Source organism: Gopherus evgoodei, chromosome 15 (assembly GCF_007399415.2).
Source record: "Gopherus evgoodei ecotype Sinaloan lineage chromosome 15, rGopEvg1_v1.p, whole genome shotgun sequence".
Taxonomy (NCBI): domain Eukaryota; kingdom Metazoa; phylum Chordata; order Testudines; family Testudinidae; genus Gopherus; species Gopherus evgoodei.
The window spans coordinates 28574526-28589915 of NC_044336.1; the positions used below are offsets into that span (position 1 = coordinate 28574526).

A 15390-nucleotide genomic window follows, 5' to 3' on the forward strand; every position below is an offset into this window, starting at 1 on the left:
GGGATTGAATCTATCCAGTTTGTAACAATGTTGATAGGTTGTTTGACTCTAAGCAGTTGTCTGTTTGTAACCAAATTTACCCCAACACTGCCACCTTTTCTGTAATGCTTCTCTTGTGAACTGAGGTGAAGGCAACCCCATAACTTGTGCAGAGAGTGTAAAAGTCAATGGTAAAAGCTGTTTAGGGCAAATTACAGCTTCTGACATCATTCTTGTTAAAGCAGACCTGGTCAAAAAGGAAGCAGCAAAGAATCCTGTGTCACCTTATAGACTAACAGACTTTTTGGAGCATGAGATTTTGTGGGTGAATACGAAGTGGGTATTCACCCGCGAAAGCTCATGCTCCAAAACGTCTGTTAGTCCATAAGGTGCCACAAGATTCTTTGCTTCTTTTACAGATCCAGACTAACACGGCTACCCCTCTGATACTTGTCAAAAAGGAAGTTTATTTACCAGATCGGAGTGTGAATATTGTAATCCACTATGAATTTACTGTACGTGTGCCTTTAGCCAGAATCCACCGTGAATGGAATGGTGCTAAGCATGAAGCTGTAACTGGTGCAAGGAAGTTCTTGCCTAAGAATCTTTTGATTGGGGATTATATTAAAGCTTTGTTCAGTCAGGTTGATGTAAATCAGTCACAGGAAAGAAATAATCTTGAACCTGTGTCTACTTGGGGCATGGATTTGCCTATGGAGGGTTTCTCCAAATCCTTGTCTGAGAAAGATAGCTGTTTATCTGTGCAAAAAGGCAATGCGTATGTGGAAGAAATTGCTGAGTATCTGTCTGGTATCTCAGAAGTGAATCTGGCATTCGATAGGGCTCAGGGAAATGTTTCTCTAGAGCAAATTAAAGTTGGTGATCAGGTTAAAGCCCTGACTGAGGGAGGAAGGAAGGAAGGAAGGAAGGAAGGGGGACAGTCTTGGTGAGTGATGAATTGTTAGCAAGTAAAGCTTGTGAAAGTAAGCCTGGAAAAGGTAGGGATGATTTGTTTAAAGCAGCTCACTGTAGCTTGCAAACAGGACACCATCACATTAGGCCTGAATAAAGACTGGGAGTGGCTGGGTCACTATAAAAATAACTTTCCCTGTGTTGATACTCACACCTTGTCAACTGTTGGGAATAGGCCACATCCTAATTCAATTGGCCTCGTTAGCATTGACTCCCCAACTCAGCCAGGCAACTCCCATCTTTTCATATGCTGTGTATTTATACCTGCCTTTGTATTTTCCACTCTAGGCATCTGATGAAGTGGGTTTTAGCCCACAAAAGCTTATGCCCAAATAAATTTATTAGTTTCTAAGGTGCCTCAAGGAGTCCTCATTGTTTTTGCTGATACAGACTAACATGGCTACCACTCTGAAATCAGTGTAGTGAGGCACTCTTTGTGGAAAGCAACAGTTTATCTGTTGAAGGAAAAACTGTTTTCAATTGTTTGTCTGTTGCAAATAGCAGTGTGCCTAATGAAGGAGAATGTACCTCCAGCCTTTTGTCTGTGGAGCAGACAGAAAGTGCTTCTCGGTTTATGCTACTTAAGAATTCATCCGTTGACCCAGAGTTGGTTCTGGGTACTACTAAGGCCCAGGAGGGGAATGTTCCTAAGTTTGTGTCTGCTGGGGAGAATGATATTGTGACCACACATGACTCCAGAGGCTTCTCCTGGAATGTTTCTCCTGGCCCCATGAGGCAGACTCTGGCATGGGTGACCTCATCCCTGCTCTGCTCCAGAACGCCTCTCCCAATATTATTCTTGGAAGGCCACCCCCGGCCAGTTGGCTGGCCCATCCCCCAGCTTCCAAGGACTCGCCCAGCCCAGGACAGCAGGGCTGGCCCCTGCACTCTGCTCAGCTGCCAAGACCAAGCTTTGGCAGCCTTGAGTCCTGTGCTCAGCCCAGACACAGGCACCAGGACCTGGCTCTCAGATCGGCAAAGGAGCTCCACAAAGTGACTGCAGGACTCAGCCTGTCTGGGGTCCAGGCTGGGCACCCAGGGCTTAGCTGACACGCTTGATATTGTGGCTACAAACTTTCAACGCCAATGCACGCCCCCTCCCTCACTCTGTCCAGTGGGTGTGCAGTGTCCCTTGTCCTGCCACTGTGTGTGCCTGTCCCCCATCTCCTTGGCATCATCCTGTCCCTCCATGTGTCCAGGCCTCCCCCAGCACCATGTATCCTTACTCCCACGTGTATCTGGAGTGGCCCTGTGCCATTGCAGGGTTCACCTCCCCGGCCATCTGTCACCCTGTGGGACTGCTGCTGGCTGAGCCCAGATCCTACCTGCTCCCTCATGCTGCCCTCTCCTCTGAGGACCAGCCATGCTCCCAAGCTGCCCTCTGCCACCCTGCACTTCCTCCCCCTGGCAGTGCATGGGGCAAAGCCTGCTGGTATCTGGCTTAGGTGTTACTGCGGGAGGGCTGCAAGCCTAGAGCCCCTTGGAGGGGGGGCCTTTATCCCTGTCTCCAGCCAGGTGGGAGGGAAGAGCATGTGCTTTCAGTCCCCGTCAGGTGATGCCCAGCTCTGAGCACTGGGTCCCTGCCCCCACACGGGACGCTAAGGGACATGCACCTAGGGTGGGAGGTGCACAAATCTAAGCAAAGGTGTGTAGTGGGAAGGCATAAGGGCGTGTGCTGCCCCCAGAGGAGAGAGGGTCCTGCGCTCCCGGCAGGGCTGTGGGGCCAGAGTCCTGCTGCTGCTTGCTGCGGCCAGTGAGAGCTCCAGAGAGCAATGGGCCCAGTTCAGGCAGTTTGCAGGGTTCCCATGGAGGAAAGGGCATTTTGGGGAGAGTCCCAGCTCAGCGAGCCAGGCCCAAGGGTCCCCTCACAGGGCCTCTGAGTGTCAGTGAAGTGGAGGAAGTAGCCCGAAGCCAAGGCCCAGCTAGCAATCCAGCCCTTTCAGCGTTTAATGTGATTACAGAGCAGTGCAGAGAGCCTGGGGGCGCAGCAGGTTGCCCCGGCCCCGCTCTGTGTTGTACCGACAGAGATAAAAAGTCTGACCAGCAGAACTAACCAAGGAAGGAGGGACGAAGCCCAAGCCCATTGCAACCAGCACCACCAGCTGGAACCAGCTCCCCGGCTGCAGGGGAGCAGCTAGGGTGGTGACCATCAGCCATTGAGGAGTGCGGGGCCGGGGTGAGGGCTATTCAGCACTATGCCCTGAATGGGGGCAGGGGCTGGGGTCTCATGGCCTTGTTGGACTCCAATGCAGAGCACAGCTGGCAGGACACCCTGGCGTGGATCCCGAGAGCCTGCACAGAGGCATGCCCTGACCGGACCCCGTGAGGGTGGCTGCGGAGCAGAGCAGAGCAGGAAGGGGAAGCAGCAGCAGGTCAATCTGCCAGCTCCACGTTGAAGGAGGGTTTATTGGGAGCTGTGTTACGCTGCTCCCAGGCCCCACTCGCAGCCAGCAAGGCAGGTCCCTACAGCACCTGCTGCTGCTAGATGGCATCTCTGCACCCTGTAAATCCCAGGGTCCCTGTGGATGAAGCGGATGCCTCCAGGGAGCTGCCATTTCCCTGTCTCTTCCCAGCAGGGAGCCCTGCACCTGCTTGGTGCTGAGCAACTCCTGCTTCTGCCGTGAGGTCACCTCTGCACCCACGTAACTGTACCAGAACGGTGCAACTTCAGCTGGTGCAAAAGTGTGTGCCAGGACTCGGATTTGTTAGCCACTAGGCAAACGTGTCCAAAGCACACACCTGTGGGAGGCTCCTTGCCACAGCACTGGCTTCTGCAGTGGCCATGCAGAGACCCCACCCATCCCAATGAATACCAGCCCGTGCCATCTGCTGCCCGAGGAAGGCCTGTTTTCCTCACTGGAATAGCTCTTCCTATCACAAATCATGCCAGCAGGGAGGCTGGGGAAGTCCCCCCGTTCTCAATACATCTCATCCCAGTTATCTGAGCAAGGAATGGGGGGGGAGAGGCATGTCCATATGTAAACAGCCACTGACGGCATGAGAGCACCGTTGTGCAATGACAGAGGACGACCCTGGAGAGGGTCATGCCCCAGCTGAGGAAGGGAAGCAGGGAGTGGGCACAGGCATGACAGGGCTTGGCGGTCTGCGATGGGGTCTGCCACCAGAAAGAGGAGCGGAGCAGGAGATGGGTGATGGCCTTGGGGGAGGACTAGCCGGACAGCCCAGGCCTGGGGTCACGGCTCCCCGCTGTGCTTGATCAGGTAGCCGCTGAAGGTGACGTAGGTGTCGTACTCGTCACTGAAGACTGCGTTCTCCCGCTCGCCCTTGAAGAGACGCACCCAGACCTCGTCATGCTCCTGCAGCTCCAGCATGACGCTCTGGCTCTGCATGATGCTCCGGTCACTCTGCTGGGCATAGAGGATCACCACCTCGACCCCGTTCTTCACCATGTGCAGGTAGGTCTCCTTCTGGTTCCAGGTGTGCACGTTGAGTGCAAAGTAGTAGATGCCAGGCACATAGCAGTAGAACTTGCCAGTGAACATGTTGAAGTGGCCATAGAGGTTGACAAACTCGGTGTCGAAGAGCAGCGTCTGGTAGTAGTCATTGCTGTGCAGAGGTTTCTTGCGGCCCACGGAGAACGCAGCATAATGACTTTTGCATGGCTCCCCCGTGGCCCCAATGCTTCCCTTCTGGCCCTTGGGCCCCATGTGGCCCTTGCTGCCCGCCGATCCAGCTTTGCCAAACTTTCCCTGCAGGCCTCGCTCGCCCCTGTCTCCTTTCTCACCTGGGCAAGGCAAGACGGATGTTGTTTGCATTGGAGAGGCCAGCACCATCCTTGCCCACTCAGAACAGCCAGCCAGGGCTGGATGAAGCACACAGCTGTAGTGCCAGCCCCAGGGCGTGAGTCGGGCACAGCAAAATGGGTTCCCAAGCAGAGCCGGGTGCCTGCTCATCCTCACTGCAGCACCCCAAATGTTATAGCTCTCTCCCCGGAGGCTACTCACCTCCCAGGGCTTAGCTTGGGCTGCATTCCCACCCACAAGCCTCAGTGCTCTCCCTCTGCGCCCTGCCAGTCCCACTCTGCAGGGACTCCGGCTTTCCCAGCCACCAACCTTCCCTAGCTCTCCCCCAGGCATTCCTGCAGCTCCATGCATGGGCTACCAGCTTTGGCTGCTCTGCAGGCCCAGCATGTCCCTGCAGCATTCCCAGGGTGCCCAAAGGTTGTAACGCCTGGTACCTGTGCTCAGATTCTGGACTGATTCCCCCGTGTACCCTCCAGGCTGTAGGGCAGTGCCAGTGCCACAGTCCCCTTCTCTTCTACCCAAGGCAGCCCTGGGGCTGAGGCTGAGTCCAGTTCTGCCCATTGATGATACTGAGAGGGCCCAGGCCTGAACAAAATGCTCCCTGAGCCGCTGCCATGTTTTCTATTACCCTGTGCTCCAAGGTCCCCTGCCCATGCCCAGACCCACATCCTCTGCGACCCCGGTTCTCCCTGGTCGATGCCCATACCCCTCCCTCTGCTCTGTGCAGTGACTTGGATTGGGTGTTCTAGCCTCTGGCCCCTGGCTTCAGCACAAGGAGTGTTTCCAAATCTGACCCTAAAGAAACTGAACCATGAGGTTTGTCCAAGAGCAGCAGCGCCAGTGACCAGAGTGGTGCCCAGGGAGACAAGTGACGGGAGCAGCTGGAGCCCAGCCCCACACATGGGCCTGGGAAGACGCTCCAGGCGAAATGCTGCTCGGTGCCCTGGCAACATGGAGGCCAGGTGGCATTTCAGGCTTCAGGCCCTCCCAAAAAGCTGATACCCACTGCCCAGCACTCGGGGGTGCCAGGGGCCCCCGGATGAGCTGAGAGCACCTGACACCCACTCTGCATCGCAGGGCAGCACTGGGGGCCTTGTGGATGAGGCTGTGAGGGGAGGTGGAGACACAGAGCTCCATTCTGCCCCAGCCTTGGGCCTCACACTGCCCTCCAGTCCAGACACTGCTGAGGGGAGCAGGATTCGCCTGTCCCCGTGGATCCAGGATTCTGTCCCAGCCCCCTCTGCACTGTCCAGCCAGTGAGGTGGCAAGGTCCTCTTACCTTTCAGGATGGTGATGTTGATGTGGGGCAGGGGCTGGTACATGGGGTAGACAGAGGAGTGAGTTGGGGGGTCGCAGCAGCGCACGCACTGGGAGCGGGGAGGCTGCTTGTCCAGGTTGCGATGATATTTCTCGTGGTCTCGTTCGGCCCTGGAAGGTATCAGTCAAAGAGCAGCACTGAGACCTCAGGGTGGGAGCTGGGAAAGCAGCCTCAGCGACCGCTGGGACGAGGGTGCTGCCTGGATACACTGAGGAGGTGAGGGGAGCCTGCTGCCCTAGGGACCTGCTGTGTGTTGGAGAAGCCGGCCACCCCAGTGACCTGACCAAGCCCACTCCACTGAGCAGTGGAGAGGTGAGCTGCTGCCCTCCCCAAATGCGCCCCAGCTGGGGAGTACCCCACCACCCTTTCCCTGGCCCTCCCCCAGGAGCAGGCGTTTCCAAGCGACGTCTTCAACCTCCTCCCCTAGTGACTGCAGGCCTGGGGGATGCCTATTGCCCCACCTGGGGCAGGGCCTCCTTCAGCTCAGGCCCTGTGCTGGCTGTTCTGGGAGGCCAAGGAGCCCAGCTGAAGCCCCACCCGCGGTGGCGCCCCCGCCCCTAACCTGGCAGCGTGGCGGTGGGATGGTGCCCGCGTTGCCTGTCCCTGCTCCTCCTCGGGGGCGCTGGGCTGGCTCAGCGTGGAGTCGGGCAGCAGCAGGCAGGCCAGGAGCAGGAAGCTCAGTGCCCAGGGCCCCTCCATCCTGCTGGGGGAAAGGCCAGTGGGGAGGTCAGGCCCCAGAACAGCAGTGGCTTTGTCGCAGAGATGGATGTGCAGTGCACCCCACGAGGCCCTGGGCTGGCTGTGGGGAGCGGCAGTCTGCAGAGCTGTGGGGAAGGGGCTGAGGGGGCTGCACTGCCTTGGTGCCACCTTGGGTTGCCAATTCTGGTTGGACGTATTCCTAGAGACTTAATCCCATGACATTATCTTTAATTATAGATTAATCTTTAATTCCTGGAGACTCCAGGCCAGTCCTGGAGGATTGGCAACCACAGCACCACCCCCACCCGTGCAGCACCAAGGAGCCACTGAGAACTGGGTCACAAGGTCTGTGGCAGCCCCATCTTGGAGAGGCTGCAGGGCCCTTCCTGGCCCCAGTTCCCCCCACCCTGCAGGCCTAAGGGATGCCCTAGGCTGGGCTGGGCAAGTGGCCAGGGCCTGCGAGGAGCAGTGCAGGTGTCACTGCTGGGCTCTTTGCTTGTCCTCCCTGCAGTGGGTTTGGGCTGGGCTAGAGCCCCGTGGGGGGGAGGGGACAGCCTTCCTTCACCCCACCCTGTCACTGCACCAGGAGCAGCCAGCAGGCTCCACTGAGGCACAGCTCGGGGCATCCTGGCCTCTCCCTCCCGCTCCCCGTGAGAAAGCCGCTCCCAGGTGTGCATGGCCCAGGCCCAGCCCCAGAGCAAGGTGCAGGAGTGCATGGGGCCCGGGCTGGGCTGCAGGCGTTGCTGTTGGTTGCAGTGGCTGGTTATGGGAACGCCACCAGGGCTGCACATGAGCCCAGCCCAGGAGGGGGCTGACAGCTGGTGCTGGGTGGGGCACTAAGGGATTGGCAGCGTGCCCGCTTGGAGGGAGAGGCACTGGGAAGCTTGCTACCTGGGGGCAATCCAGAGTCTGGGAGGGGAAGCAGCCTGGCAGTGAGCTAGCTGCACCAGGCAGGGGAGATGATGGAAGCTCCATCACGTGGACCAGGCATTAGGGAGGCAGCACACCAGGCCATCGGGCAAGGGGTCCAGTAGGCCTCTCCCAGCTCTGGCTCCTCAGAACTTCTAGCAGGTCAGAGCCGGGCACCACATTCTGAGCTGCTGCCCACTGCATGGGGGGAGGAGGGAAGAGAGACCCTGCCAGCCCCACCCAGCAGCCCTAGCTCCTGTTTCACCGATTATTTAAAATCCACATCATCCTTTCAGCAGCCCTAGGCTCTGTCTCCCCTTCCCCAGCGCTGGCCTGGGTCTCGGCACGCCCAGGAATGACCACTGTGCCAGCCTTGCACAAAATGCTTCTGGCCACAGCAGGCCCTGAGCGGCTGCTCCAGCTGCATCCTTCCCTGCAGCCAGCCTTGCCCCACAGGTGCCAGAGGCCTGGCCACAAACCTTCCCTCCACCCTCAAACAGCCTCACCCCGCTCGCCCCCAGCCCCAACGGCGCTGGACTAGGAGGAATAGCGGCATCGGGCCCAGCACTCCGAGCCAAATGTGCTTGCTGACCTGGGTGGGCCTGGACTAGGCAGGGGCTGCTCTGGCAGAGCCAGGCATGCGGCTCCCTGGGACAGCGCTGCTTGCCTGCAAGCCGAGGGGAAATCCGGGGCAGGGTGGGCAGATGCTGTGTCAGCTTGTCCCCCGGCCCCACCCCGTGCCTTGGCATTCAGCGCTGGGCAAGGCGTTACCTGGGGTGGGAGAAGGTGGGGCTAACACTCGCGCCAGCTCCTGCAGTGCGTAGTCAAGCCTCCCTCGGGCTGCTGCCCATTGGCGTCGTGAGTGAGGACTGCGGAACCCCTGGCCACAGCACTCAAGCTTTGCCTGCTGACTGGAAAAATGATCAGCAGATAATGGCATCTCTGGGGATGAGGGTGAAGGTTTGTCGCCTGCAGAGGTAGCCGAACAGCTGGGCAGAGGTGGCAAGTCACTAGCACTAGTCCAGCAGAGCCAGGTGTCTGCAGAGCGCTCGGCAGGCTTCCCCCAGTGACAGCCTGGAACCTTTCCGGTATGGACAGGATTTCCCTGTGTAACATGCGCCCGCCCGACTTCCCCAGGGACTCAGTAGCACCAGAGCCCGCCCCAGACACAAGTCCCACCAGCCGCCTGCTGAGCAGCTCCAAGGGCCCAGGAGAGGGCAGAGCTGGGGGGGGGCATCTCTCATTGGGCACCTCCCCCCATGCCCCTCCCCTGGGTTGTGACCATATGGGCAGCAGCACGATGGTGCCCTGGGGTTGGCTGGGCGCTCAGGAGCAGCCTCTCCCCAGCTCAGCCACTTTTTTCTCCTCCCAGCCCCCCAGTACTGGGCTCGGAGAAGAGGTTTCTTGCTAGCATCTGCCTCTCTGCTGCCACCAAGCCCTGCAGAGGCACACGGGACTGCTTGTCCCCTTCCGGCCCCAGAGGACAGGCCCCCAGCAGGGAATCCCCTGCAAGGGAAGAAACCCCCCTAATGGGAAAGGGGAAAAGGGAGGGCCAATGGGGCTGGCAGGAGGGGAGTTCATTGGGAGAGTGTCTGGAGCAATGGGGGGGGCAGAGCCTGGGGAGCATAAATGGATGGGGAGAGGGGCTCTCCCTCTCTATGGGGTATGCCCCTCTGCCTGTTGAGGTGCACTTTCTGCAGAATGGCAGCCCTGTCCCCTAGCTGGGGGGCACGTCATCCCTCCCCGCAGAGTGGGGTGGCCCCCTACGCAAGCAGCTCCCACAAGCAGTGCAGATCTCTGCACTCAGCCAAAGCTCTCCCCCCACCCTCTCCAATCTGTACCCAGTGTCACACACACCTTGCAGCATGGGTGAGAAAGGGCACATTGCACAGTCAGTGCCCTTCAGGAAACAAAGTGCCTCTAGTGCCAGGGCACATGCAGGCCCCTCTCCCCACAGAACACAAAAGGGGCGGTGGCAAAGGGGCCAGCTGCCACCCTGGGATCAGAAGCCGGTGGCCCAGCTGGCAGCCAGCACGCAGCAGGAGCCTGCCCAGTGCCTCTTTTCAGGAAGAGTTTTAAGGAAACAAAGCCTAGAGACATTGAAGTCTTCTGGCAACCAGGAGCCCAGCTGGGAGCCAGCAGCCAAAGGAGAGGGCTCTTGGAGCGTGAGATCGTGTGCTCAGCGTGAGGCCAAAGATAATATTTGCATTTGCCCATGGCCCCACACTCCTCACCGGGCAGCCGCTCTCCCTCACGCTGATCCCGCTCAGCCCCTTTCGAGTCACGGCAAAGTCCAGCCGACGCCAAGGAGAGGGGCGGAGCCCTCGGCATCTCCTGGCCTGCAGCAGCCCTGCTGGTACGCAGGGACCTCCAGGGCCCTCTGCAGTGGGTGACGCGGTGCACGGACTGGGCCCTCTGCAGACATGCAGGCGCAGATGGAGTAGCAGGAGCCAAGGCTTTTCAGGGGGCCGTGCGTGAGAAGCCAGACAGCTGTCATGGAGAGCACTGCTGCAGCTAGAGGCCTCGTGCTGGCCCGGGGACCGCGGGGGAGGAGGTGGCGCAGGGCATTGCTAGCTAAAGCTGCTCCAATCCAGGGTGCTGCAGCACCTCCCCACCCAGGGCCTGATCCAGAGAGGTGCTGAGTGCCCACAGCGCCCCTTGGCCTGGTGCCACTGGAACCCAGGCTCTGCTGGGACAGGTTAAGGCACAGGCATGACATGCCTGGGCACCTGAAGTCAAGGGGTTACAGCAGAATTTGCTTTTGCTTTTACAGCCAGGCTCGGAATAGGGACACTTGGGTGCATGGGACACATGGGCAGCGTGAGCACTCGGCCACATCAGGGCAGCTGCAAATTCCTCAGCTCTCTGGTTTGTGGAGGGAGTTCAAGGGCAGAATATTTGGTTTATGAGTCATATTAATTCAGCTGAGAGCAGCCCAGAGGGGAGGAGGACCAGAGGTGGGGAGGGGTGGGCTGGGGACGGAAACACCAGCCCACGTGTACTCTTGGCAAAGGGTTCCAGCCCCTCACTCATCCTCCCCCGGGGCGCCTGCCCCATGGGGGAGGCTGGGGGGTTTCCCCTGCCAGTGGCACAGCAGGGACACAGTGCCCTCTCCAGTGCCCTCAGCTGCTGAGCAAGGGCCGAGGGCACAGACTGAGAATCTGAGGGAAGCCCCATGATCTGAGCTCAGCCAGGCACCAACCCTCCTCGCCCTGCCTAGGAGCCTTACACACTGCAGACAGTGACCTGAGTGCACACACTCCGTGGGCAAAGCCTGTGCCTTCCCATCACCCTCGCAGGCTGCACAGGGAGCTTGGAGCTCATGTTCTCTTCCCTGCTCCCCAGCCTCTCCCCACCGTGACTGGCCATCACTCCCCCGCTGACCTGCCCCTTCCTTCCCGTCTCTCAGGGATAGAGACACAGAGAAAATCAGCTGGAGAATTCCAGAGGAGACCCTGCCGCCCCCCTGGGAAGCAGTGATGCCCTGACAGGCCTGGTTTCCTTAACCCTATGCTGCCCTTTGACTGTGTGCTTGGGCGTGTGAGCATGTGCCAGTGTACTCGTGCACGCATGAGAGTTGTGTAAGTGTGCATGCACATGGATGAGTGTGTGAGGGTGCCTGAGTGCATGCAGAGATGCAGGAGCGGCTCTAGGCATTTTGCCGCCCCAAGCACAGCAGGCAGGCTGCCTTTGGCTGCTTGCCTGCAGAGGGTCCGCTGGTCCCGCGGCTTCGGCAGACCCTCCGCAGGCAAGCAGCCGAAGGCAGCCTGTCTGCTGCCCTAGTGTCAACCGGCAGAGCGCCCCCGGTGGCTTGCCGCCCCAAGCATGCGCTTGGCGTGCTGATGCCTGGAGCCACCCCTGCAGAGATGCACACACTGTGACTGTGGAAGTCTGGCTCTTTCTCTGCTGTATCATAAGCCAGGGAAAAGAGGCTTCCAGTTGTTAGGCGTTTCCCGCTGGAACCCAAAGCAGCCCCAGTCTTTGAGAAAATCCAGCTCCTGGGGTCTGCTCAGCTGAGCTGACAAACCTTAACCAGGAAATTCCCACTGAGACAAAGCAGTTCATTTCTCAGGCCATCCTGGGGCAGGAAAAGGAGGCAAGCACCTGCTCACACAGCTCACATGCTGTGCACAGAGCTGGCCGAGCTCACACTCGCCACCTCACACAGCTACACGCATGCACAGACAGACAGACACGCTTGCACTCTTACTACCCAGACTTTGTTTTTTCCTGTCCAGGCTGGAAGCTCTCCAGGAGAGGCCTGGGATATGTAAATTCACTTCCTGAGAAAGCCTCAAGCCTGAAAGGCAAAACAGCCTGAAATAAATCCTAGGTAGCATTAAGGATCGGGCTGAACTGAGCACAAATCCCAGCAGTGAGAGGAGGAGGGGCCCAGGCAAGGCCTGGTAGGCATGGGGAAGGGGAGCTGGAGATGGGCAGCTGGACTGTGTGCCCACCCCGCTTCCTCATCCTTGGGGTTTCCAGGGTGCAAGGACATGATGCAGACACAGGCTTTCCCTGGCTTCTTGTGACAAAGCCAGAAAACGAGCCCCTCTTACCCAGCAAACACTGCAATGGACATGGGACCAAGCAAGCACATCACTCCCCTGCTCCCTACGGACGTGCCAGGCTGTGCCAGGGCAGTGGCACTGCCTGTCCCTAAGGGCCTTTGCCTCAGATGCCTGGTGTAAGGACTGAGTAGGCTGGGGCACCTTTGTTGTTGATGCCAGCCCTGCCCCGGGGAAGGGTGCAGCCGGGCAGCGCGAGCGACTGCTATGGGAGCACAGAGCTGCTCCGAGCCATACTAGGGAACGCGGAGGTGTGTGCTCAGCGCTAGGGCCCCCGGCTCTGTCAGCCCAGATGGAACGGCAGGAGACAGCAGGAGATCTGAACAAGCACTGTCATATCCCAGCCTAGGCTCCAGGGCTCTGGAGCTCCCCGGGAAGTGCGGGCTTAGGCCCAAGCCGAGGGCTGCATGTGCTCCTTGCTGCTGGCAAGCTCATGTAGTGGGGGATCCGTGTGCCATGATCCCAGGGGAGCTCCAGCTGAAGCCCCGGGTGCGGCCTTTGCTTGGCCATTTGAACAGGGGCAGCCCCTGGCATTGGGCAAGCTGCTAACCCCGATGCTCCTGCACAAACACCCAGGGCCTTGCCAGCCCGCCCACCGCCCTCACACGTACTTGTGGCAGGTTTGACGCCTCGGTGGCTGGAGCCCAAGGTGCTGGCCGTGCTGGAACTGTTTCTCTCACCCTCTCTCGGTGCGTTTCGTCTCCCTACAGCATCCCCCTTGAGCTGCCACTTCCAACTCCTACTGGGGTGCAGGGAAGAGGGAAGTGGGGGGCCTGGCCCAAGGCACCTCTGCTCCCTGCCCCTCTAGCACAGCCTCTGCTCCTCCTACGCCCGGGCGGAAACGCAGTCTCTCCAGCGTGAAGGAGGAGAGGGAAGAAAAGAGACAAACCCGGCAAAGCAGCCCTCCCCCTGCCAGATGTGAGCTGCAGCAGAGAGCAGGGCCTGTGTTAACCATGTGTGCGCCCAGCCCCTGCCAGGCCCAGCACTGCTGCCCGCTGTGCCCAGGACAATGATGGTAGGTTTAACGTGCCAGGACAGACCTCCAGATGTCTGAGGCTGGAGCCAAGGGGGAGAGACCCCAGCGGCAGTGGCTCAGCTCAGCAGAATGACAAGCCCAAATCCCCTGCAGTGCCACAAGGCTCTCGGCCAAGCCCCCAGGCGTGTCTGAGACTGGAACGGTGCTGGGCAGCCCAGAGGTTGGGGAGGTTATTTTCACAGGTACAGCCAGAGCCTGTGCAGCTGGACACAGAAATCCAGGGCCAGCTCCTGGGTGCTGCGCCAGAGCCCGTGTTGGGCTGGCTGCAGCCTGCAGCCTGGCCTGGGGCTGCTGGAGGATGCTGAGGCTGCAGGGAGGCCTGCTGGGGCACAGCTGAGACAGCTGTGCTGGTGTGGGCAGGAGGGGAGGTTGCAGGCTGCTCACCCTACAGGGAGCACAGCCTGTGCCCTGGGGATGTGAGGAGAGGGCTGGGCTTTTCCCGGGCACTTGGCAGTAGGGTTCCCCAGTCCTCATGGATGCGTGGCATTTTAGGGAGCAGCCACCACAGCTCTCGGCTCCCTATGTGGAGCGAGTGTCAGGGCAGGGGCCAGGCTTTACTGATCTAACCCCAGAGCCATCCCAGCCTGATGGCTCCTCCCCCCTCCGGGGTTAGATCAGTAAAGCCTGGGCCCCCTGCCCTGACACTCGCTCCCCACCAGCTGGGACTCTGGGTTCTCCCCAGGAGAGGAAGGCTCCAGCCCCAGAAGCAGAGTTGGCCCATGTCCTCCAGTCCTTTCCAGCCCATCCCTGGGCCCAGGGCAGGCCCATCCCCTAGCGTTTGTTCTCTAGGGTTGGTTTAACGAGAGCAGCAGCTGCTTGGGCCCAAGCCCTGGCCTGGGAGCAGCGTCTGTTCCTCATTGTCTCTGTACCTGGTTGCACTCTTCAGTCCTCCCTGGCCTCCAGCTGCTGGGCGAGTGCAGGGGGAGCAGCCGGGAATGCTAGTGCTGGGCTGTGCTCACACCCTTGCCTGGGTAATTCCTTAACCCCATGTGAATGCCAAGAAAAAGCAGCTGGGAGCAGGGGGAGGGGGAGGAGCCAGCAGACTAGGATTCTGTCCCACACGTGTGGTCTTGTCCTGCTGGTCCCATGTGCAAGCTGGAGTGCTGGCAGGGGCCTGCCTGGGAGCTGCCAGGGTCTGAGCAGCCAGCTGCATCCCAGGCACTCAGCAGGATCAGTGCTGCCCGGGGCAGGGGCTGCTCCGCTGCTGAGTGGGAGAAGGATCCCAGCTAGCCAGTGCAGAAGGCAAACCGGCTTCTCTTGCTTGCTCATCCCTGTGCTGGCAGAGCAGGCTGTGCAGGAGGGAATGAGCCCCTCTCAGAAAGCAGCAGGAATCCCAGCATGCCTCTGCTGGGGGGGCTGCAGGGCCAAGACCTCTCCCGTCTGCAAGAGCTTGAGAGCCAAATGTCTGCGGGGAGAAATGTAGCCAGCACACTCCTACAAGAGGCTACCTGGCACACTAAAGCTCACCTCCCGCCCCATCTCTGCTCATACCAGCCCAGCAAGCTTGGCTTGTTCCTCTCCTTGCCCTCTGCCGAGCTAAGGGCCCTGGCTTGCTGGGCTTCATGGGATCAGAACATCACATGGGAGACTTGAGGCTCTGCCAAAGGAGAGGCTCCTCCAGGTCAGGATCCTGGACCCCCTTCCTTCCCAAATGGTTTTTGGGTTTCATTCCCACATGATTTGCCTTGTGCAGAAGAGAAGTGGGGCCTGGAGCCCATCCCTGGTAAGGGTGAGTTCCCTACCTGCCCCAGTCCCGCCCCTTTCCCCACTCACATCCCCAACGCTACCTCCCCCTTCCCGTGCTGGCATTTCACCATGTTTAAAGCTGTGTCTAACACAGTGCCCTGCACAGTCTGCCTTTTGTAGGTGGTGCCAGCCTGGCCTGCTACACCGGGCCCACAACAAATTTTCTTAACCTTCCTCTGAAGCACTGGGTGCCAGCTGCTGCCAGAGACAGGGCATAGGACTGGATGGGACCTTGGTGTGTTCTGGCCATTCCTGTGTTCCCGGCACTCTCTCCTCATTCTTGGCTACCGAGTGAGAGCCCAGTGCGATGTGCAGGGCAGATGATGCTCAGGCACTGTGCCCCTGAGGCTGGGCTGGAGCAGGCTGACACAGCAGGGTGCTGAGTGGAACAGCCACCTC

At 59.4% G+C, this 15390-nt stretch overlaps 1 protein-coding gene across 8 annotated transcripts; it reads right to left on the reverse strand.

Moving 5' to 3' along the window:
- Window positions 1-1303: 1303 nt before the first annotated feature.
- On the reverse strand, window positions 1304-14197 carry C1QTNF1 (C1q and TNF related 1). Of its 8 annotated transcripts, none has more exons than XM_030534239.1 (5): window positions 12821-13070; window positions 8413-8552; window positions 6596-6733; window positions 5995-6143; window positions 1304-4696 (listed from the first exon to the last, which is right to left on the reverse strand). In XM_030534239.1, the coding sequence occupies exons 3-5, from the start codon at window positions 6730-6732 to the stop codon at window positions 4146-4148; spliced, it is 837 nt and encodes a 278-aa protein (XP_030390099.1). In that variant the 5' UTR covers window position 6733; window positions 8413-8552; window positions 12821-13070; the 3' UTR covers window positions 1304-4145. The 8 variants fall into 8 exon arrangements, with proteins under 8 accessions (XP_030390099.1, XP_030390097.1, XP_030390103.1 ...); XM_030534237.1 differs by having other exon boundaries at window positions 6596-6736; XM_030534243.1 differs by lacking the exons at window positions 8413-8552; window positions 12821-13070 and adding an exon at window positions 14115-14197 and having other exon boundaries at window positions 6596-6736.
- Window positions 14198-15390: the final 1193 nt, after the last annotated feature.

Bases quoted from the DNA above. Each gene is read 5' to 3' on its own strand.
- C1QTNF1 (XM_030534243.1), bottom strand. From the start codon at position 6,732: ATGGAGGGGCCCTGGGCACTGAGCTTCCTGCTCCTGGCCTGCCTGCTG. The intron at 6,144-6,595 runs GTTAGGGGCGGG...GATACCTTCCAG, and splicing joins TCCCACCGCCACGCTGCCAG to GGCCGAACGAGACCACGAGA. The intron at 4,697-5,994 runs GTAAGAGGACCT...TGCCTTGCCCAG, and splicing joins CAACATCACCATCCTGAAAG to GTGAGAAAGGAGACAGGGGC.